The 24,960-nt window shown below is 40.5% G+C and overlaps 1 protein-coding gene and 1 non-coding gene across 15 annotated transcripts in view; one reads left to right on the forward strand and one right to left on the reverse strand.

Annotated features, from left to right (window-relative positions):
- PALLD (palladin, cytoskeletal associated protein) overlaps positions 1-24,960 on the forward strand; it is a 434,802-nt gene that overhangs the window by 180,494 nt on the left and 229,348 nt on the right. For all 14 annotated transcript variants that reach the window (XM_005556268.4, XM_005556266.4, XM_065545676.1 and 11 more), the window contains 5 exons: positions 5,153-5,219; positions 6,811-6,916; positions 9,376-9,450; positions 14,477-14,618; positions 15,145-15,168. In XM_005556268.4, the coding sequence (XP_005556325.3) occupies positions 5,153-5,219; positions 6,811-6,916; positions 9,376-9,450; positions 14,477-14,618; positions 15,145-15,168 (414 nt within the window). The remainder of the gene's footprint in view (positions 1-5,152; positions 5,220-6,810; positions 6,917-9,375; positions 9,451-14,476; positions 14,619-15,144; positions 15,169-24,960) is intronic.
- LOC123573704 (U6 spliceosomal RNA) lies at positions 10,494-10,602 on the reverse strand. Its single transcript, XR_006698446.1, has one exon. It is a non-coding gene; the product is annotated as a U6 spliceosomal RNA (small nuclear RNA).

A 24,960-nucleotide genomic window follows, 5' to 3' on the forward strand; every position in this document is an offset into this window, starting at 1 on the left:
GAGTGCCTGTCACCACTGCTTTCTAGTTGTGTGACCTTCTGCCAATTACTTCACCTCTTGGTTCCTTGGTTTCCTTATCTATAAATTGGACATAACTCGCTTCTTAGTGAGGTTCATTATGATGATGATTAAATGAGGTAAAATGCCCCACAGACACCAGGCACACAGGACATACTCAAAAATCGGTAGTTCCCTTCCTAACCCAGCGTCCATCCTCAGGGAACTCAGCATTTTCTAGCAGGTATGATATTCTAGGTGACATGAGTGCTGTAAACAAGAACGCTGGGAGTTCAGAGAAAGAGCACAGAACAGTGCCCGGGCGGACCGCGGAAGATAGCGTATCAGGAAAAGACGTATAGGAGTTTCCTAGGGAGTGAAAACTATGACTAAGGGACAGGCATGGAAAACAAGCAGGGAGAGAGAGTCCCCACCTTCTCTGGGTCCTGGGGGAGCCTTCCTTGCCACCATCCTTAAAATTGCAACCCCCCAGGAAGTCCATCACGGCCCATGCCCCTCCCCTGCTTGATGATTTTCCTGCTTCACTCACCAACGTATCATGTACTTATTTCTCTTCTGTGTCCTCACAAGGGCAGGGGTGTGTGTGTGTGTGTGTGTGTGTGTGGTGTATGTGGTGGGTGTGGGTATGGTGTGGGGGAGTATGGTGTGCGTGTGTGGTGTGTGTAGTGTGAGTGTGGTTGTGGCGTGTGTGTGTGGTGTGGTGTGTATGTGTGGTGAGGTGTGTGCGTGTGGTGTGTGTATGTGCATGTGTGTGGCAGGGTGTGTGTGGTGTGTGGGTGTGATGTGTGTGGTGTGGGTATGGTGTGTGTGTGGTGTGGGTGTGTGTAGCATAGGTATGGTATGTGGTGAGTGTGGTTATGTGGTGCATGTGTGTGGTGTGGGTGCGTGGGGTTAGTATGGATGTGGCGTGTTTGCAGTGTGTGTGGTGGGGTGTGTGTGTATGGTGGGCGGTGTGTGTGTGTGGTGAGATGAGTATGGATGTGTGTGTGGTGTATGTGTGGTAGGGTGAGTATGGATGTGTGTGGGGGGTGTGTGTGTGGTGTGTGGATGGGTGAGTATGGGTGTAGTGTGTGGGGTGTGTGTGTGGTGGGGTGTATGTGTGTGTGGTGGGGTATGGATGTGTATGGGGGATGTATAGTGTGTGGTGGGGGGTGTGTGTGTGTGGTGGGGTGGGGTGAGTATGGATGTGTGTGGGGGGGGTGTGTGTGTGGGGTGGGGTGAGTATAGATGTGTGTGGTGGGGTGAGTATGGATGTATGTGGTGTGTATGTGTGTGGTGGGGTGAGTATGGATGTGTGTGGGGTGTGTGTGTGTTTGGTGTGTGGTGGGGTGAGTATGGGTGTGCTGTGTGGAGTGTGTGTGGTGGGGTGAGTATGGATGTGTGTGGGGTGTATGTGTGTGTGGTGTGTGGTAGGGTGATCATGGGTGTGATGTGTGGAGTGTGTATGTGGTGGGGTGTATGTGTGTGTGGTGGGGTGAGTATGGATGTGTGTGGGGGGTGTGTGGTGTGTGGTGGGGTGTGTGTGTGTGGTGGGGTGAGTATGGATGTGTGTGGTGTGTGGTGGGGTGTATGTGTGTGTGGTGGGGTGAGTATGGATGTGTGTGGGGGGTGTGTGGTGTGTGGTGGGGTGTGTATGTGTGATGGGGTGAGTATGGATGTGTGTGGGGGGTGTGGTGTGTGGTGGGGTGTGTGTGTGTGGTGGGGTGAGTATGGATGTGTGTGGTGGGGTGTGTGTGTGTGGTGGGGTGAGTATGGATGTGTGTGGGGGGTGTGGTGTGTGGTGGGGTGTGTGTGTGTGGTGGGGTGAGTATGGATGTGTGTGTGGGGTGTGTGTGGTGGGGTGTGTGTGTGTGGTGGGGTGAGTATGGATGTGTGTGGTGTGTGGTGGGGTGTATGTGTGTGTGGTGGGGTGAGTATGGATGTGTGTGGTGTGTGGTGGGGTGTATGTGTGTGTGGTGGGGTGAGTATGGATGTGTGTGGGGGGTGTGGTGTGTGGTGGGGTGTGTGTGTGTGGTGGGGTGAGTATGGATGTGTGTGGTGGGGTGTGTGTGTGTGGTGGGGTGAGTATGGATGTGTGTGGTGTGTGGTGGGGTGTGTGTGTGTGGTGGGGTGAGTATGGATGTGTGTGGTGTGTGGTGGGGTGTGTGTGTGTGGTGGGGTGAGTATGGATGTGTGTGGTGTGTGGTGGGGTGTGTGTGTGGTGAGGTGAGTATGGATGTGGTATGTGGGGGGTGTGTGTGGTGTGTGGTGGGGTGAGTATGGATGTGGTATGTGGGGGGTGTGTGTGTGGTGGGGTGAGTACAGATGTGTGTGGTGTGTGGTGGGGTGTGTGTGTGTGGTGGGGTGAGTATGGATGTGTGTGGTGGGGTGTGTGTGTGTGGTGGGGTGAGTATGGATGTGTGTGGTGTGTGGTGGGGTGTGTGTGTGTGGTGGGGTGAGTATGGATGTGTGTGGTGTGTGGTGGGGTGTGTGTTTGGTGAGGTGAGTATGGATGTGGTATGTGGGGGGTGTGTGTGGTGTGTGGTGGGGTGAGTATGGATGTGGTATGTGGGGTGTGTGTGTGTGGTGGGGTGAGTATGGATGTGTGTGGTGTGTGGTGGGGTGTGTGTGTGGTGAGGTGAGTATGGATGTGGTATGTGGGAGGTGTGTGTATGTGTGTGTAGTGGGGTGAGTATGGATGTGGTGTGTGGGGGGTGTGTAGTAGGGTGAGTATGGATGTGGTATGTGGGGTGTGTGTGTGTGGTGGGGTATGAATGTGGTGTGTGTTTGAGGGGGTGTGGTGTGTGGTGGGGTGTGTGTGTGTGGTGGGGTGACAATGGATGTGGTGTGTGGGAGTTGTGGTGTGTGGTGGGGTGTGTGTGTGTGGCGGGGTGAGTGTGAATGTGGTGTGTGGGGTGTGTGTGTGTGTGTGTGTGGAGTGGGGTGAGTATGGATGTGATGTGTGGGGGGGTGTGGTGTGTGGTAGGGTGTGTGTGTGTGGTGGGGTGAGTATGGATGTCGGGTGTGTGTGGTGTGTGGTGGGGTTTGTGTGTGTGTGTGTGTGTGGCGGAGTGAGTATGGATGTGGTGTGTGGGGGGTGTGGTGTGTGGTGGGATATGTGTATGTGTGTGTGTGTGTGGAGTGGGGTGAGTATGGATGTGGTGTGTGGGGGGGTGTGGTGTGTGGTGGGATATGTGTATGTGTATGTGTGTGTGTGTGTGGAGTGGGGTGAGTATGGATGTGATGTGTGGGGGGTGTGGTGTGTGGTGGGGTGTGTGTGTGTGTGGTGGGGTGAGTATGGATGTCGAGTGTGTGTGTGTGTGACAGGATGAGTATGGATGTGATGTGTGTGGGGGGGGTGTGGTGTGTGGTGGTATGTGTGTGTGTGTCTTCACTGCATATCCCCCTTATGGAGTGCACACCATAGGTGTGCAGGTGGACTCAGCTCTCTGAATTAGGGTTACATAACTTGAAAGTCCAAGAAGTTCTGGCAAATAGAGGTAGAAAATGAAGTTGGAAATCATGAGGGTCATTAAATGACAAATTTTGGGTTTTTTATGTTACTGAGTAGAGACTCTAGTCATCTCATTTTTAACAGGGACGGTGTGCTCTAGGAAAATCTATCTGACACAGGGAGGGCAACGATGAATTTGAGAAGAAGGAGATGGGAAGACAAGAATGGTTTATGGTAGTCCAGGCCCCAGGCGAAGAAAGCCTACACTGGATGGTAGACACAGAAATAAGTAGGCAGGGACAGCAAACATTCCAGCAGAGTTACCTAAACATGGCTGTTTTCAATGTCAATAAAAGACTGGCAAACATATCACAGTAGAGTCACTGGAAGGAATACCAGGCAGCTGTACAAGAGAACACAGTGAACGTGTGTATTCTAAATCCACTGATAGGCAAAAGTGGCCAAATGCCAAGTGAACATGTCATGTGAATCCATTTGTATTAATATGTACATAAATGTAAATATGTTGATATGCTGTATTAAACTTATCTGGGTCATGTGCGGTGGCTCACACCTGTAATCGCAGCACTTTGGGAGGCCAAGGTGGGCAGATCACTTGAGGTTAGGAGTTCGAGACCAGGCTGGCCAACATGGTGAAACCCCATCCCTACTAAAAAAAAAAATACGAAAATTAGCAGGGCATGGTGGCACATACCTGTAATCCCAGCCACTCAGAGGGCAGGAGAATCGCTTGAACCCAGGAGGCAGAGGTTGCAGTGAGCCAAGATTGTGCCACTGCACTCCAGCCTGGGTGACAGAGCAAGATTCTGTCTCAAAAAAAAAAAAAAAAAGACTTATCAGGAATAATACACATCAGACTTAATGTGGTATTTGGGAATGGCATTTAGGAAGGTACCCACTGATCTTTACTATTAGGCTGCACGATTCTGTGCTCTATGGTTATTTTCCTATAAGCATGTATTATTATATAAAAGAATATAAATGACCCAAGTTATATGTATCTTGGAAACATTAAGAATATACTTCGAACCATTGCAATTTTTTAAGTCTGTTGCCTAAAATCTCTTGACATGAAATATGCAAACATCAAAATCTGACTGCAGTTTACCTTTTGACTAAAAATCTAGTAAGTTGACCCTTTATTTAAGAACAGTAATAATGCAAATGAATTTGGGAAGGCATGATCCAAAATCAAAGGCCCTCTTATTCAAGAACAGAACCGCTGTCATATTCAGTTTTACCCAGGAGCCAGAAAGCATCTCTGATTAATGAGTAATAAAGACATTATCAGTCCTTACCCTGCAATCTCTGGAGAAGGTTACAGTTTAAAAGCATGGGTGTTCTTCACACAGACACACACACATCTTTATTTCATAGTTTATAGCCATTTAAAAGTACGGTTGTGATGACCACGGTGATAAAAATGAAACTAATAATAAATATGCCATTAAAAGTATATTGCTTTGAAGAAAGCTATTTATAGTAGTACTTTTTAAAAATGAGTTTCTGAAGAAACAGTACAAATAAAAAATGGTCTGAGCCTGAATCACTCTATTTTATTGTGTGTTTCGGTGAAAAAGACTTTGTATGTTGTTTTATTTAAGGGAAATATAATTCTTTGCAATTATTATAGATAACACTGATATCTTAACTTTACCATTATCTTTAATACTTTCCCAGGTGCCAGTTCAACAGATTCCGACAGTGAAAGTTTAGCTTTCAAATCAAAAGCTGGAGCTATGCCACAGTAAGTGCCTACAATTCCGTCTATTATCTGGAAACAAAGAATGGCAACAGAATGGTTGGGGTATGAAACCATGCTTGCTGTGCTTTGAAGAAAAAAATCAACTGATGTTAATCAGAGACCAAATACTGAGGTTGGGACACAATTTTTTTTTTTTTTTTTTTTGAGACAAGGTCTCACTCTGTCACCCAGGTTGAAGTACAGTGGTGCGACATGGCTCACTGAAGCTTTGACCTCCCAGGCTCAAGTGGTCCTCCCACTTTAGCCTCCCAAGTAACTGGGATTATAGGCATACACCACCATACCTGACTAATCTTTTTTTATTTTTTGGTAGAGATGGGGTCTCACTATGTTGTCCAGGCTCATCTGGAACTCTTGGACTCAAGCGATCCTCCTGCCTCAGTCTCCCGAACTGTTGGGAGGGATTATAGGCACAAGCCACCATGTCCAGCCCCAACACAATTTTTAACTTGTAAATTTGAACTTTGAAGTTTGCATTTCGTCATTGATATGCCAGAATTTTACCGTATGCAATGTTAGTTTCAAAGACAGCCATCTAACTTAGTCTAAATGTATGGAAAGAGAAGTCACGTTAAGAGAAAATCAGTTAAATCATTACTAAAATGTGAGGACCAGTTTATTTATGCAAGTTGGAAAATATCTAATTAGGCCAGAAGTAGGTTTTCCTTTGGATACAATCTATTTTTATTTAGATCTTGTATCTGAAATTCACAAAACTTAGTTATTCCTACAAAGACATACCAATTATTAAAATGTTACTATCTTAATTATTTGGCAAAAATAAAATCTACCAGAAATTTGTATTATGGAAAACTCCATAAATATTGAGTCTGTTCTAATAAATTTCTTTTATCTGCTAGTATGTACATAAAAATTATATCCATTCAGCATCAAATAATCAGTGATGCTAAAAGGACCTTGTAAGATTATTTGACCACCCCTGATTTTTTATAAGGAGCTCAAGTTTAGTGAAGTTACATGGCTTGCTTCAGATTTCACCGCCAGCTACTTGGCAAAGCTAGGCCTAGAAACCAACTCTTCTTAATCTTCTGTGAATACGTCACTAACTTATATGCACTAAGAGAACACAAAAATTCCAAGATACCCGCAACAAAATTAGAAACCAGAACAAAGAACAGCTGCTAGACTTAAAATGGACAACCAAAACTTTGAGTTAAATATAGGACCCTAACCCTAAACATTTCAAATCTCTGCTTATTAATAAAGATTGGATTTTTTTCCAAGTATTTTCTCTTAGGATTTTCAAGTTTAATATGTTAGCATCTTCAGCAGTGTCTCAGTTACATCAAGCTACTTTTCTTTTACTCATGTATTGATTTTGCTAAATGTCTATAAGGTACATTCTATAAGGTACATGCATATACTGACCGCAGCTATTCTAGCTGTTGGTTATGCATTCCCATTGTGGAAGCAATTACAGTTGAAGTGGGTTGAGTATGCAAAAAGAAACCTAGCTTTTCTGTTCAAATGTTTCAAGGAATTATTTCTGCTAAAAAAGCAAAACAAAACAAAACAAAAAATCTGACTAAACACTCACCTTCCTATTTTCCAGAGCTCAAAAGAAAACAACTTCTGTTTCCTTGACAATAGGATCATCATCTCCAAAGACAGGGGTGACCACAGCTGTGATTCAACCATTATCTGTCCCTGTGCAACAGGTAAGTATGCCTTGAGCCAGAGCCCATAAGGGGTCGAACTCATCGGCAAACTTGTGGATTTTAAGAATATGACTTTGATTCTAACTAGTATACTCTCTTGAAATATTTTCTGAGTGGACACAAAATTCAGAGCAAAGAAAATTGTAGGTAGGGTTTCTCCTTTCAGTTCACTAAAAATACCTTTAACCAAAGCCACACCACCAATTAGTCAACATTTGCATTTCCATTGGGAACTTCTTTCTCTGACAGCTAATAACCTGATAAAATGGTATCTGTTTTAGCTGTAACTATTTGATTATTCCCTCACATGTATATGCTCTTTCATTTAGCCAAATTTATTAGCTCATTACAAATTAAAAGACAAGTCTGCATACCAACAAAAAGCTTTCCCACTCCTAAAAGCTAAACAAATGAGAAAAAACAACTCAAATTCCTTGACTTCACCATGCTTTTTGATCTTGCTTTTATTTTATTGTAAGACTGCTATAGCCCTCAAAGAACACTAATATAAACTACTGGAAAGTAATTGTAATGAGTTTACTTTGCAAACACAAACAATATGAACTTTAAAAAAAAAGTTAAAAAAATTACATCTGGATGTCTCTAAATCATGATTTAATGAGTATGTTCAAAGACAGCACTCACAGAAAGGTTTTCTCCCACAGTCTAGAAATGTAAACTCATTCCTAAGTAATGAGTATGTCTTACAAGTATCACCATGTCCTCCTTCAGCCTTTTTAACCTATTGAATGCTCAGGGGTGTTTCAGCCACTATAGAGGCCAATATGTTCTATCGATACGTGGAAAATACAAACAGTAGAGAGAAGACATTTGGGTCCATAAACTTGAATCAACCAGTATCAGTTACTCAGAGATAGCATATATAGTACATATTTCCTTTAAACCCCTTAACCAGAGTGGAATTTATATAAATATTTGATTAAATCAATGGACATTTATTGGTATTTGATGTTTAAATATTGATAAATATTTATTGAGTGCTTAGTACTGTGCTAGGCATTTCATGACAGGAAAAAAATGTCACCCACCCCATTCCGAAATGGGGTGAATGTGACAGAATATATTTACATGTAAGACAGAAGCCTAGGAAATAGATACATACACATCTAGATATGTAAATACCATAGTAATGTAAAGAGTGTATTTTTAAATGGATTAAATTCTGTGAAGACATGGAATGGAAGGTAGTTTACCCCATGTTTATAGTTGGGAGAATGAAGTGCCCAGAGAAACTCCTTCACTTTCTTACTGCAGGCAATGTGACGTCAAGTAGTGCTCTGGAACCAGACTGCCTGGGTTTGAATCCCAGTTCTACCACTTCCTAACAGAGGAACCTTAAGCAAATAATGTAACCCTTCAAGCCTAGTGTTTTCATCTGTAAAATGAAGATGATAACACTGTGTATCTCACAAGTTTGTCCTGAAGATCGAGTGAGTTTATCTTCATATGACACTTGGAACAGTCCCTGGCATAGAGGAAATATTAATACTATAATTAATTATACTATAATATAATTATATTTATTTATATTAATTTAGTATAATATAATTATACTAAAATATAATACTATAATTAATACTACAAGAGTGTTCACAAATTCTTGGGACATAAAAAGACAGTGAAAAGTGAAACCTCTTGAATCACAGGCCAGTAAAGTCTTCCAGGGGTAATGAATAAGCTCCATTACCATCCTAGCATCTCTACAGCTCTGCCAAAATTCTTCATGATGTCCCGTGGCATATTTAGACACACGATACCAGATCACCATCATCTTGGGTTAAGAAGCTAACAACAGCTTCCATACGTGAATAAATCCAGATTATTGAAAAATAAGTGATAGTTCACAAAGAAATATTTTCCATTCACTACTCTGAAATCCTTATAATGTTTCTCCAGAGATGAATGTCATTCAATAGGTATTTTAGCACCTTTGTTTTTTGCACATCAATAAAAAAAATTTCTTTTCTCTCCTTTCCCATAATCCCTATATCAAAAAAGAGTACAAGTTAAATAAGGATAGGTAGATGTTTGATAATTTAACCCTCCACTGCCGACAGCCAATGGCTTTTATGCATTGAATCCAAACTGTATTTAAAAATAAAATATAATGTCTACAAGAAGTTTTAAAAAGACCCGTGTGGAAGTCCCACACACAGAAATCCATTTGGTAATAGCATTTAAAAACTCATGGATCCCCAAGGACCCAGGGAAATTTTACCTTGAATATCCTTTTGAACAGAGAAGAGTAACAGATGTGAGATGAGGAAGTGGAACAACGTCTGTACTGTAAGAGTAGACAAGTAAAATGATGTATGGCAATACTTTCATTCACTCGTTTCATTCAAGTGGGGCGATCCCCATAATGAAAGGTTTCTTCAGCCCATCTTTTAGGCGATTTATATATTTAGAATTTGATCCATGTGTCTCTGCTTTTGCAGGTTCACAGTCCAACTTCATATCTCTGCCGACCTGATGGAGCCACCACTGCCTACTTTCCTCCTGTTTTTACAAAGGTCTGACATCTGGAAGTCTCATTCTCTGTGTTTGCTTTGGTCCTTCAATTTCATTTACATGTGGCTTCATGTAGCAATCTTTAAAAATTAAAAAGAACAGATTAGTAGGCTGATTACCATGGTTACCTTTGGGATTAAATAGATATTTGTTGAACAACTGCCATGTGACTATAATCTTGTGATGGGTTCTGAGAGATGTGAGCAGGAACCTGATAGAGCCTAAAATCTAGTGGGAAAGCCAAGACAGGTAGAAAAAAGATTTTAAAAAAAACAAAAACAAAAACACTGCTGTGTAGGAAATTGCTTGGGAAATCTAGCAAGTTTTATAGAAATTCAGAAAAACTGACTAATTTTCCATTTGTTGAGTCCAGAATTTGCATTGCCAGGCTGAATGGCATCCGTTTCATTGGTCAGCCTCTCAAGTCAGAAATGGTTCCATATAGCATTTCTTCTCTTCCTTTTTCCTTCCTTTTTTTTAGAGAAAATTATAAAACTTTATTAAAAGACATTTTAAAAGGCCCAAATAAATGGAGACATGTGCCATGCTTGCAGACCGACAGACTATAAAGTCATGACTCCCTGATTAATCTGTATTTAATGTAAATCTGGCTACAATTCCAACAGCTTCCTGGGTATTTTTGTTTTGTTTTGTTTTGTTTTTACTTTAAATTCTGGGATACACATGCAGAACATGCTGGTCTGTTACAGAGGTATACATGTGCCATGGTGGTTTGCTGCGCCTATCAACCCGTCATCTAGGTTTTAAGCCCTGCATGCATTAGGTGTTTGTCCTAATGCTCTCCCTCCCCTTGTCCCCCACCCCCCGACAAGCCCCAGGTGTGTCATGTTCCCCTCCCTGTGTCCATGTGTTCTCATTGTTCAACTCCCACTTATAAGTAAGAACATGCGGTGTTTGGTTTACTGTTCCTGTGTTAGTTTGCTAAGAATGATGGTTTCCGGCTTCATCCATGTCCCTGCAAAGGACATGAACTCATTCTTTTTTATGTCTGCATAGTATCCCATGGTGTATATGAGCCACATTTAAAAATATGGAACGCTTCACGAATTTGCGTGTCATCCTTGTGCAGAGGCCATGCTCAGCTTCTCTGTATCATCCCAATTTTAGTATATATGTGCTGCCAAAGCAAGCACAGGTTCCTGGTTTTTAATTGTTTGTTTGACGTAGAATTTAGCAACCTAATTCGAAAAGTTGTATGGAGGAAAAACAATGGCTAAGAATAGCTAGGATACACCTGAGGAAGGAAAATAAGGTAGTGTTAGGAAGGAGTGGGATTTGTCCTATGAGATAACAAGACATTTTAAAGGGATAGTAATTAGGGCAGTATGGTCCTGGTATGAGGCTAGAGAAATTGATGTGAAATCAGAGTAGAGGCCACAGAGATACTGAATACTTACAGAAACTTGCAAATCACTGGAGAAAGAATTGATTCTTCAGCAGAGGTGAAAAAGTATCCAGTTGGACTCCTACCTCATACTTTTCACAACAAACAATTCCTAGTAAAGACAAATGTGAAAGCAAATCTATAAAACTTTTGTGAGGCAGAAAAGAAAAGCATTTTTGTAATCTCCATTTAAGGAATGATTTTTTTCCCTTCAGTTGGTTGAATCCAAGCTTTATAAAATATCTTTTCATAAGCAGTTACAGTATTTCCAGTTGGGCACAGGCAACAAATGTTAACAAGTGGTAACGACTTGGAAACTACCCTCCTAGCTAGGCTGCTAGAAAAGAAGTCATGTAAAACCCTGCCTAAAACTATGTCAATCTGATAACCAATGAAGTCTTCCTTTGATGTTAAGAACAGAACATGTTTACAGAGGGGTGGACACTCCACATTTAGGATGTAGTTTAAGAGTTTTGCAGAAGCAGCTTCCCAAGGTCATCACCAGAAAAGGGTGTGTTGCCCGATGTATTGGTAACCAAGATACAGTTGATTTGGGGGTGCCAGGGCCCAACACGCCTCTTGGTTTAAATAAATAAAGTCCATGCTAGTGGCACAAGGGAAGGAAGAAAGGATGCGAAGTTTTACTTTCTTTCACTACTGGGCTTTCCCGCATGGGTCTGGCATGTGTAGATGTTATGGAATTCCTCCTGGGCACCGAGAGGAACTCTCAAATACTAAGTACAAAATCCTGTTTCCTCCCTTGCAGTCCAGCTCCTGCAACATAGTCATTCTATTAGTGGTCTTTCCCCTTTCCCCAAAAGAAAACCATGAAGCATTCTTTGTGCTAACAGCACAACTTTAAAGAGAAGTAAACCAAAACTCTGTTTTTCATATAGGTTGATTTTTAAGAACTCTCAAACTGTCAATTCACTGGAAGCTCAGAGCCACGGGAAGCTCAGAGCCACGGAAGCTCAGAGCCACGGAAGCTCAGAGCCACGGGAAGCTCAGAGCCACTTCTCCAGCCTTCCACTTTCTGTGTCTGGACCATGGAACATCTCTCTTCTGCGGGCTGTTCCCTTCCTTGATGCATCTGCTTTTCCCTTTCTCACTTTAGGCAGCTTCTGTCTCTAATTTGCAGGGTCCTTCTAGGCCTGGTCTCTGGTTTTGGAGGGGTAGGTTTAGAAAATAATCCTGCTGATCTCTGTAAATCAAACTAGCCTTTACTTTGTCACTCACAGCACCTTCATTGGGCTTTCTCTTAGGCATGATGATGACAATCAATGGCAGGTGGGCTGGCTTTCACAGTCCAAGGGTTGCCTCCATCTGTTTTCTCATGCTACTCTGGAAAAGATTCCTAGGTCCTAGGTCTCACAGCTGGTCGGAGGCAGAGCCAGTGCTCCTGCCTGCAGGCCACCTGGCAGATTGGTGGGTTGTGGACCACAGGACTGTGGATAGTATGGACGTACATGTGACATTTCTCCCCAAATAGACCCCTCCAAGGAAGCACAGTGTCAGGCGGACTTGATGGTATGGCAAGAGGGGTCCTTATATGGATCCTGAAACCCCCAGGGCTCCAAGATACTACACAAAGTAGATGATCCAGGTTGCCATGTGCATCCTGTAAGGGTTGGCATTCAGTCTCCTTTGGGACTCCTTGTTATGTTCCCGAAGGTTCTCCTAATGGCTTACTATGTTTAGCCATGGCTTTTGCCAAGATAAAAATGTTAGCTCCAGGAGGATCCAAATGGCAATCCTGGAATAACTGTGGAGCTTTGACTGCTTAAGTTGCTTGACATCTACCCATTTCCTACATCTCTGACTTTCTGACACTGAAAAAAAAAATACCTAATCTTAGGAATAAATCAAAGTCTCTTTCGGTGCCTCAAAGCTGAAGCATGAAAAATATTTCAGGGCCATTTGTAGTCTATCCTGAACAGCTTCCTGAACAAGCCTAGAGACATTTAATAGGTTAACCCATAGAAGCTGGACCCCGTAAGTGACATTTACCCTGTTTTGATCTAATAAATTAGCTATTCTATGGACCCAGTCACAAAGAAAGAAAAATACTATTTAAAATCGGAGATTTTCTCCATTTAAATATAAGAAAGAAGAAAGAATGAAGTCAGAAATAGTTGATCATCTAAACCTTTTCACTTAAAGACATTCTAGTTAACTACTGAAATGTTTATCAAATGTCTTCTCAGACTTCACATTAGACTTTTATGGTTCTTCTGCCAACGTCATAGGCTTTTAGAATTTCCTCAGCGTTTTAGCACACTTACTGCAGGACAGTGGTTACAGAATTGGTTTTTCCAGAACATCATTTGTTGTCCCATCAGATAATTTTAGCACACATGCATACAAACAAACAAACAAACAAATTCACACTTCCTAATGTGAATTTGTTTGCTTTTAGTCTATATATGGGTAAATTATGTTTGAGTTATTTTGAGAGTCCTACACCCCACATTTGATCCAATATTCTTTTTTTGAGATGGAGTCTTGCTCTGTCACCCAGGCTGAAGTGCAGTGGTGTGATCTTGGCTCACTGCAACCTCTGCCTCCTGAGTTCAAGTGATTCTCCTGTCTCAGCCTCCCCCAGTAGCTGGGATTACAGGTGCCTGCCACCACGCCCAGCTGATTTTTGTATTTTTAGTAGAGACATGGTTTTACCATGTTGGTCAGGCTGGTCTCGAACTCCTGATCTTAGGTGATCCACCCGCCTCGGCCTCCCAAAGAGCTAGAATTACAGGTGTGAGCCACCACGCCTGGCCTAGATCCAATATTCTATAGTCAGAAGTTTAAATAGTAAGAAAGTTTAAAGGGCCCTTATTGCTAGTTAATTCTGGAGAAGAAGGGTAGAGAGAAGATATATGTGAGGGAAATATTAATGTCCTGATATTTAAGAACAAGTATAAAATCTTTACCTCTTTGTATCTATAAAGCCAAATTAATTTCTAATCTGTTGGATTGTAAAGATTTATTGGTCTGGAGTTGGAGTGCGGTGGGGGACAACAAAGGCAGGAGCCAAGAAGGAGGAAATGAAAGTCAATAAGGAAGAAGTGCAGCATGTTTCATTACTTTACTCAGAATCTCAAAATGAGAAAATACAGAAACCCCTTAGCTTAATAAACTCAACATCAGAAACTAGTCGGGCAGAGGTGGTACATGAAAAGGCCGAGGCATGTGAAAACAAATGCATGTCTTTTTTCTCTTCTTGTCTGGTTTTCATAAGAATCTACTTTTATTTAGAGTGTGATTGTTTCAAGAAATTCACATTCCACCCGCTTCCTCTTAAATGTAGATAAAGAAAGTTAACAGTGGTTACCATCAAATTCCATAAATGGAGAGCAGTCAGTGCAAATTCGCAGACAGGCCAGAAAGCTCTGCAGGACTTTGGTAAACTTTACTCATTTTATGACTTGGAGAGGGTGAAAAGCTGATAATCAGTGGGTTCAAAGGTGTTTATCCTTACCTGAGTCAGTACTAATTATTTTATGATGCAAGTTTTGCATTTTGTGTTTGTATCTGTTTTGTCTAGGATTTGGAATTTTTCTTCTGTGTTGTGAAATTGCTTAAAAATGCACCAAAGTCTGATGGGGTACATTTTCCTTGAATTTCAGGAACTTCAAAACACAGCTGTGGCGGAAGGCCAGGTGGTGGTTCTGGAGTGCCGGGTCCGAGGGGCACCCCCTCTGCAGGTCCAGTGGTTTCGGCAAGGGAGTGAAATCCAAGACTCTCCAGATTTCCGAATTCTACAGAAAAGTAAGGAGAAGTGCCCATGTCCCGAAGTCTGACCATTTTATTCTCTCCAGCTTCAAGAAAACCAAGAAGGGCTAAGTCATTGAGATGAATTGATCTCTATTTTCAAAGAGTGGCAAGATTAGATAATCTACAGTGTGTGTGTTGAAATCCAGTAATGGAAACTGTGACCCCCTTGAAACTCTAATGAAAGTGACATATTCTTTCTTCTTAAAAAATGCATGTATACATTTGGACTCAAATTTGCATCAATAATTTTAGGAGGTTCACAAGGCTCCTAGAACCCATCTATGAACTGCAGTTGGAAAAATGTCCTAGTGTAAGTTGATACAGGAATTTGAGTTTCTATGTTTTATAGAAATATAAACTGATCTATCACTTTATATCTTTTGTATGATGGAGTTTGATTGTAACATTTCTTCAGTCATGTCCTAGATAAGGTAATGGAAAGGAAGAAGTAGGTTTTTTTTATTAATGGAATCCCGTTCTAATACTTTGTTCTAATTTATTTTTTTCATGCGGCTAACAGAACCTAGATCTACAGCTGAACCTGGTAAGAATATTTTTAGGGGTTTTTTTGGTGGGAGAGAGAGCGGATAATGTAACTTTTGGGTCTCAATAGTTCTTTGTTTCTATCTTAAAGCTGTAAGCAAAACAATGTTTTTGTGGTTCCCTGGAAATGTGAAACCCCCTTAAAGACAATATCTTCTTTATCATGGAGTCTGTACACTGCATTTTATTTACATCAGTGTCTTTATTAGCAAAACATTAAGTTCCATTCAGACAAGAAGGTCAAGCTCAGTGACTTCAGGCTTTTTAAAATACAGTCTTTTAGGCTCAGAAAGCAAACTAAGCTGATGATGAAAAAACATCCTCCTAAAATTCCAGTAGAGAAGGACAATCTACTGCATGTTTGTACTGATCAGAACCCACTAACAACCCCAGCTTAGAAATGTGTCTCAAATGAGAGCAGCTCAAAGAGGTAAGCAAAATGGACCCCCAGGCATTTCTCATTTATGTGCTCTGAACCATAAACTTTTACTATTCTGCAAGCATAAAGAAAGTCATCTTGCCCCCAGATCACTCTTAATTATCAGGTCGTTTGACCAGATCACAGTGCTATGTGATCCAGCTGTTCCCTGCCTCAGATATATTGCATGTTTATGTTTCCTCGTGGACTGAAACAGTGTTTGTAAAGGAAACAAATTTTTGTCTAGGTACTACATCGTATGTCCTCCGCAAGATTATTTACTTTTGTATTTTTCCCATCAGCAGAGTCACAGTTTCACTTATTTCTGAACAAAGGGTAGAAAAACAAGTCATTTTCCTGTTTCTCCTGTTTGTTCCTCTGCTTCAGTGTCGAGCGGATCTTGCCACATGTGTCTTAGGAGCCATGACCTTGCTCTGACTCTTCTTGGGGGAACTGGAAAGTTCTCTGTGGGCCACTGCAGGTCAGATTACTGCAGTCAGTCCCTGAACCTCTCACGTCTGTGTACTGGATCTTTAAAAGCAGAGTTTGACCCTGTTAGGATCCAAAGCTTGAGGGAGGCTGAGTAGCATCCTTAGGGAACAACTGGAATTGATCTGCCCTCCTGTCATGAATTACAAGCAGGGCAAGTCACCCCACTTAATGTGTCAGTCATCACATCAAACAGTGTAGTCACTTTCCAGACTGTGGAAATATACAACTGCATATTTTGTCTGTGAAATGTCTTAGAATAAAATTGCATAATACTACTTTTCTGATACATGGATTTTCTGAGATTAAATCTGCTGCATGAGCTAATATGGGAATCCTGTAGGGAGTTAGGGCACATCTTGTGTGTTTGCTGTTTTAAACAACTTTAGATAGATAGGTAGATATAAAAGTAGGAACCAAATATCTTTTATCTACAAGAAATAGCTTATTATATGAAACAAACCTATAAAGCAATTTATGTCTTTTAATGCTTTGTGTATAAATAAGACTAAAATTTTGAGCCAAAAATTGTAAAAATGTTACTGCTAGCATGACTTAAGGCAGCCTTTGACATTGCGTTTTGGATTCAGAGTGAACTCCTGCAACTCTCTTTTCATTGTGGTGTTATACGTTGTCATCATGCACATAGGTGATGATGACTTATCAAATGTAGGTTGGAAAATCACAAACTGTCATCTGCAAAGTCAAAGCATTGGTTAGAAACTGAGCAGCTTAGTTTTCAGTATGTGTATATTTGAAAATCGAAAACACTCAGAATATACTGGCTAAGGAAGAATAAATTTGGATGAGGAGGGAGGAAGGAAACATCTCCACTGAGCCCTGCATCCTCCTCACTTACCCTACACACACTCCTTCTGTTTCACATCTACCCCGCGCCCTGCGTCCTCCTCACTTACCCTACACACACTCCTTCTGTTTCAGTTATGGTTTGCTGCTTTGCTTCTAGAATATAGTTTTGATCATGAATTATTTAATAAAATTAGTCCTAAACAGCTTCATGGAATCACCTGACCTCTAGAACGTTCTTCAATGCCATTTGCTTTAACGTAGCAAAATCATGCAGAAAAGAGCAAGCTATGGAAGGCTTTCCTTTTAAATCCCTTGTCCTAGCAATGCAGAAAAATTTTTCCTCTGTGTGTTCACTGAATTTTCTTATTTACATACTTAGATCTGAAAGCGTCTAAGAAAACAGACTCCTTCTTTCCAACTACAATAATAGCATTTTCTGAAAAATTTCTCCTGGCAGAGAGATATTTCAAGCAAATCTGTCAATACACCAGAAACAAGTATATAGTCAGGAGCTATTAAAAACTAACACAGTGAGTTTTCCTGACCGATGATTTCTCCACAATTGTTTTTACCATGACACTACGAGACTTTCTTCTTTCCCTTTTCCAGCGTTAAAATGCTCTGCTTCAGGAAATCAGCAGTTGGCATGCAGCACTAAATAAAATCCATGATCATATTTTTTAAACAAAAACGCTTAAGCACATGAATGACTACTTAAGTGACTAATTACATGAGTGGTTATGAGTAAGAACTTCAGAACAAGCAAATGTTACAGCATATTTGTGCTTAAACAATGTTTTGTCATGCCTGTCAAAACTAGGTATGATTCTTTTACTAGTTGCCAAGTGTTTTCCTTACATTGACCTTGAAGTTGCTATGTCAGAGGAAAAAAACAAAAAATAAATATGACTGTTTACCTTCTTTAAATGACCTGATTGACTTATATCTAATGGACCTCTGAGCTATTCAACTGTATGGAAGTGTGTAGGAACTGGCTTCCCTAAAAACTGTTTTCTTAGCCATTGTTAAGTGGAAGGAAGAAAAACAGACATGGCTACAATACATCTGAGGCAAGAGATACATTTTATAGGACTAGGTCAGTGATATTTTCCAAATGCTAACACATAAATAACCTTTGAAATTCAGGAAAACATTTAAGCATTCTGTTTTTGTTACTCTCTCTTCCTACCCTCTTCCTTTCCTCTGACAGAGACACTCTTGCTCACTCTCTCTCCCCTCTCTGTCTCTTTCTCTCCCCTCCCCTCCTTCATTCCCTCCCTCTCTTCCTCTTTTTCCATCTCACTCCCTCATTCTTTTTGTTTCTTTTTTTCTCTTCTCTTTACTCTCTTCCTTATTCATGGGCAAGATGTTTTAAAGCTCCAGAAATAAAATTGAAATTCCCTAGTACCTAGATATAGCCCCATTAGGAATTAGATATTTAGATAAAGAAGGAAATAGCAGGTTGTCTCCAAATGCATCTGTGCAACCGAAACAGGTTTTTCTTGTCACTGCTGCGTCGTATCTGTCTGATGTGTTTTACACTCCCCTCTCTGTCTAGACAGAAGTCAGCTTGCATCACAAATCTTTTCAGACTGTTTTGTGAATTAATAGCTAGTTAGCTTACTTAAGGCCAACATCCGTTTGTCATAGTACCTTCTCTGACCTTCTTTGAAATTCTGACTTTGTACTGATAGAATCCTTCAAAGACTAGTCTGGGGGTGGGGGGCACAGAAGACTCATTTGACAGCTGTTAATACTCAGTCTCTTACTCATTCAGCTGTCTGGAAACAGCCACAAACTGTGTTGAGTTACTTCTATAGCACTGTCTAATAGCGTGCAAAATTAAAAAAAAACAAACGCGTCTTACTGGTTGTGGAATTATATGTATAAAAATATATTGCCTCCTGCTTTCAATTTTAAGTTCTGCTGACCAGTGTGACCCACGCTAGATCTTGTGCAGTAGAGTCTAGGCTTGATTCTGCAATTCACAATATAAAGTAAGTTACACTTAGTTAAATGTACTAAGGTGCTGTTGTAGGAGGGCAAAGATAGGGATGTTTCTTGAGATCCCAGTAGATCGTATGCAGTAAAACCTTAATGCATGTTCTAGCTTAGGATGGTGGGTTGAACAAAAGTAGGCCATACGAAACTTACAGTTCACCAAGAGTGTGACAGGTTGCCCTGGGGTGCCACACCACGCTGACAGGGATGCTGTAATATATTTGAAATTTATTTATGCAAACACATTCAAACTTGACATTTGACAGATATGACACGATGACTGGCTTGAACTAGTTCAGAATTTCAACATTAGATCACCCTCCATTCTTTTCTATGACATAATCTCTTTGTGAAACTGAGTTTTTGATGAGTGTGTGATAAAAAGTAAGTACCTCATGAAAATCCATGTGAAACATGAAATGAGGCTGGCTCATCGAATCTGATTCCAAGAGAGGAGGCACAGTGCCCAGCAGATGCACACAGCCATTAGTAAGAAATAGTGGCTATTTAAGAATAAAATCATACTATTTTTCTTTCAATTTGTATGTAGTTTTAAATACTAAATTGTTTAGGCATAAATACTTATTAAGTTCTTTGGAAATAACTGTGTAACAAACGTAACTATTAGTTATGTCTTTTAGCTTAGGGGCACCATTTAAAAAGTATTGAGAAACTTAGAGTCCCATGAACCAAGAAAGTTTGGTTTACTTTCTAGAGGAAGAGTGTCCAATCTTTTGGCTTCCCTGGGCCACACTGGAAGAAGAATTGTCTCAGTTCACACATAAAATACACTGACACTAATGATAGCTTATGAACTTAAAAAGAAATCTCATAATGTTTTAAGAAAGTTTATGAATTTGTGTTGGGCCACATTCAAAGCTGTCCTGGGCCACATGCGGCCCAGAGGCCACGGGTTGGATAAGCCTGCACTAGAGGGAGAGGAGGAAGACTCAAGACACGTTTGAGTACACACCAAAAAGAAAATTGAGTGGGTTTTGGAATTCTAAATGCCAAAATGTGCCTATTTCCAGTCCTCTTCCAGGACTCACATTCCAGCCTGCTGGCCTGTGAACTTTACCTCTCTCAGCAGAGACTGAAGGATTCTTCTCTGGGCAATTTGAACATCCCGAGAGAAAAAATAAATCCAAAGATAATGATTTGGGAGTTTCTGTTATAAAGATGCCACTTAGATTGTGCTATTGGGAAGACCAAAGTGGGTAAGTTCCTCTCTTGTACTCAGAGCTTAATAAACTCCCATCCCTGTCAGACAAGCAGAGATAAAAGGCATCTGGAGAAATCCTCTAGCATGAATGATACAGAAAAAAAACAAGTGACCTTCCTAAAAGGGAACTTTGAGAAAATGGATTTGCAAAGAGAGGAAAATGTAAAACAAAACAAAACAAACAAAATATCTCTTAAAGGATATAAGGAAATCATTCCACCCAAGAAATAAAAATGAAAAGCTAGGAAAAAAAAAAAAAAAAAAAAAGAGAGGGAGGACACTTGAGAAACAGAGTTCTTGAAATGAAAAGGTTCATAGCCGAAATGAAACTTGAGCAAATGTCCCACAAAGTACAGCAAAATGACAAAGAAGGGATGTAAGAGAGAAAAGGCAACAAAATTAGAGATGTATAGCCGAATAACTGGGATTCCAGAAGGAGAGAAGAAAGAAGAGGCAAGAGACAGGATTATCAATGAAATAATTTTTTTAAAGTTCCCCCAACTGAAAGTTATCAGTTTCCAGATGGAAAAATCCACTGATCGCACAACATATGGAATAAACCCAAAGCCAAGCGCATCATCATGAAATTCAGAATTTCCGGGACAAGGAGGTCATTTTACAAGTGTCCAGAGAGAAAACATCAGGTTATATACAAACCAGAAAGATGCAAATAGCGTAGGCCTTCTCAGCAGTCACACTAGACACAAAGAGACAATGAAGCAAGAACTTCAAAATTGTGAAGAAAATTACCTACAACTGGGAATTCTGCCCCTAGGCAAAACTTCATGTGGAAATCTAGCAGAGATATTTTCAGACTTGTAAGGTCCCCAGAATTTTCCTCTGGAACGCGACAGTGTGCTCCACCACAGCAAGAGAATTCACCCAGAAAGGGCAAGATGTGGAGGTGGGGCACTGGAAGCAGGAGATCACATGGAAGCAAGAGGCAAAGGGCACCCCCAGGAGGGTGACAGTTGTGCATCAGGAATGAAGGGCAAGTTCAGATTGGAGCCGCGTGTCTCGAGAGACAAATGCAGTGAGGCTTTCGTGTTAGGAGGTTCATTGCCTCTGCCTGTCTTTTATTTGGATGACAGAATGGCAGGGCGGTAAGCCTGACCCAAAAACCTCATCTCTACTTGGGCTGTCCTGCTCTGCCCTCCAGGGACTGTCACCTGGATCAGCTGGGAACACCCATTTTACTGCCACGGAAGCGTTCTGCTTTGACTCGGGCCTGACATCTAGAAGTTGGCCATGTTGAGTTTAATTAACCATCTATGCCTGAGGTTGCAATTTTTTTAATTTTTACAATCAGACCTTGGTGATGACCTTGAGCAGTAAGATATAAATAACTCCCAAATACTTAGCGTTTCAATAGTGGAACACTAGGCGTAAATGGGTAAAAAGCAGAAAATACCAGCAATCTCATTGCTGGATATATACCCACAAGAAAGGAAGTCAGTATATCGAATAGATAACTGCACTCTCATGTTTGTTGCAGCACTATTCACAATAGTTAAGATCTGGAAGCAACCTAAGTATCCATCAACAGATGCATGGCTAAAGGAAATGTGGTACCTATACTCAATTGAGTATATTCAGTCATAAGAAGGAATGAGATCCTGTCATTTGCAACAACATGGATGGAACTGGAGCTCATTATTTTAAGTGAAATAAGCCAGACACAGAAAGACAAACATCCCATGTTCTCACTTATTTGTGTGATCTAAAAATCAAAACAGTAGAAGGATGGTTACCAGAGGCTGGGAAGGGTATTGAGGGGCGGTGGGGGTGGGGGGTGCAGATGGTTAATGGGTACAAAAATATAGTTAGAAAGAATAAGACCTAGTATTTGATAGCACAACAGGGTGACTGTAGTCAATAAGAAATTAATTGTACATTTAAAAATAACTAAACGAATGTAATTGGATTGTTTAATTGGAGCATAATTGGACTGAATAACTAAAAGGATAAATATTTGAGGCGAAAGATAGCCATTCTCCATGATGTGATTATTTCATACTGCATGCCCGTATCAAAACATGTCATGTACCCAATAAATATACATATTTTCTATGTAACCACAATTTTTTTTAATTTAAAAAAAGAAACAAAATACGGAGATGCCATCTCCAGCAATAACTGTATTCCTGCTGAATGCCCACATGAGACTCCACCAGACTGCCCCACTGAGTGAGCCTTGTATTTCCCGGACTCACTCAAGACCTTACCCACTGACTGCCCCATGGGGCTTTCGGAAACTTTCAAGGACACTGAATCTAGCTGATAGTCCAAGATGGTTCTTGGGATCTTTTTCCTAACAGTGACAAGGTTACCTTTTCTTTAGTCAACCAAGATTTGTGCTCACTACTCAATTTTTTTAAACTAAAGAATGCATTTTTTAAGGATATGGTAAACACATAAAGAAAATCAAAGGAATTATCTCAAAGGAGAAGGAAAATAAAATTGGGGAGAGCCTATGAGGTATTTCTAAAGCACTGGAAATGTCTTATTTCATAGACTTGAGCATAGATACACAGGGGTTCATTTCACTGTTATTCCTTAAATGGTACATTTTAAATATCCTTCTTTATATATGATATTAACTACAATTGACATTTTTTAAAAATCCTTTGCAATTTTTTTTTTTCTGAGAGAGTCTTGCTCTGTTGCCCAGGCTGCAGTGCAGTGGCACGATCTTGGCTCAGTGCAACTTCTGTCTTCCAGGTTCAAGCGATTCTCCTGCTTCAGCCTCCCAAGTAGCTGGAATTACAGGTATCTGCCACCACGCCCGGCTAATCTTTGTATTTTTAGTAGAGATGGGGTTCTGCCATGTTGGCCAGTCTAGTCTTGAACTCCTGACCTCAGGTGATCCACCCACCTCAGCCTCCCAAAGTGCTAGCATTACAGGTGTGAGCTACGGTGCCCAGCCTCCTATACAAATATTGATACAAGCATTGCATTTACCCACACCGGATTTCATCTTGTTGATTTTAGCTCAGAGTTCTTTCTTACCAACTGTGTTAGCCAAACCATGTGGTTTGAAAGGTAAAAGCTGGATTTCTTTTTTAGTTACTTGGGACAAAATTAAACATAGTTGCAAAGGAAGCCATTTATGAAAATGTCCCCTTATTACCCAGGGGACCCAGTAATCTTATCCTTGCTGCCTCATCATTTTATGAGTTTCCACAAACAAAATGGTATTTATTTGTATTTAACCAAGTGTTAAGTAGGTCCAGGAACTTGAATACAATTCAGGGTTGCCTTCTGGGAGGTATTGCTGTGACTTTGTAATTTTTAGGTAACTGTAAAGAACAGAATTTGTCACCAGTAAAAACATTTCCTGATTTAGTGATTTATTAAATGCCCTCAAATCAAAACCTTAGGAAATCCAAACATGGGAAAATTAGATTAAAATGCATCATAATTAAGGTTACTAATAACTATAAAAATTTCCACTTATACTGGAGACAGTTTCTTTAGTACAGATAAGTAAGTCTCTAACTCCCTTTATGTGACATAAGCAGTCATTTTCTGATTTCCATTCCTTACTAAAATTTATTTTACAGATGTCTTATACGTCTTTGTTCAAGTAAGATGCTACCAGATGAAAATCCAGTATTATAACCTGGCTCATCTCATTTCCTCATGACTTTCTTCATTTTTATAATGTCAGAACCATACAAGCTATGATGCTGCTTTCTCTCAATAAAATGTGAGCCTCTTGTCACTGTCGGATGAAATTTTCCTTGGGAAGAAAAGCGAGCACCCTTTGGGACGTTGTATTAAAATTTTATCTAGTTAAAAGAATTATCTAGTAAAAATTGCTGTGACATTTCAATGCATGACGATCACTAAGAGAACATCCCAGTGTTTTTTATTTTTCTATTTTTGTTCTTTAAGTCTGTAATTTTTCTAAATGTTCCATGTGTCGTGAACTTTATACAGGCACATACCTTATTTATGCATGGAAGTATTCCTACAAAATCATACTCAATGAATTCCACTCAATCAACTTTGAAACACACAAAGGAAGCCTGTAGGAAAATTGGTCTTACTGAGAATTCTTTTAGAAAATAGTCTTTTTACAAAGGAAGTGTTTTTTTCCTTCATCTAAATTTCATGCATGCATTTATTTAAAAATAATTATAGGAAGCCTACCATGTGTGAGATGCTAAGAATATGGCCATGAACAAAAGTTGTTTCTGCACTCAGAGGTTATATTTCAGGGAACCAGAAACTAACAAACTAATTACACAATAAATTATTTAACAGGTTGAGGTGGCACATAGTCCCAACTACTCAGGAGGCTGAGGCAGGAGGATTGCTTGTGCACAGGAGTTCAAGGCTGCAGTGAACTATGATTATGCCACTTCACTCCAGCCTGGGCAACAGTGAAACCCCTGTTTCTAAGAAAGATTTTAAAAATAAAATAAAACAAAAATGCACCAGCTTTATTTGATTTTGTGATTGTCTTCTACTATCTGCTAAAATCTCCCACTAGAGGCCTGGGCAACAGAGCAAGACCCTACCTTTATGAGTCAATCAACGGATAGATAGATATTATTTAATTACAGTTGTGATGATATTATTTGTGATAGATATTATTTAATTATAGTTGTGATGTCTCCAAAAAAAGTTTACCATCCTAAAATTGCTTTTAGGTGGCAAAACTGATGAAGTCTAATTTAAAAAAAGGATTCTCTGAGAAAGTAATGTTTGTGGGGAAACATAAGACTGCGTAGGAGAGTGCTAAGTACTCTGGGAGGAGTCAGGGCTTAGAAACTTATCAGAGTGTGGCTTCACAAGGAGCTGCCCCGGAGCCCATGTGCCCAGTGCTCAGAAGGTGATGATGTGCG

The sequence above is a fragment of the Macaca fascicularis genome, chromosome 5 (genome assembly GCF_037993035.2).
Source record: "Macaca fascicularis isolate 582-1 chromosome 5, T2T-MFA8v1.1".
Lineage (NCBI taxonomy): Eukaryota > Metazoa > Chordata > Mammalia > Primates > Cercopithecidae > Macaca > Macaca fascicularis.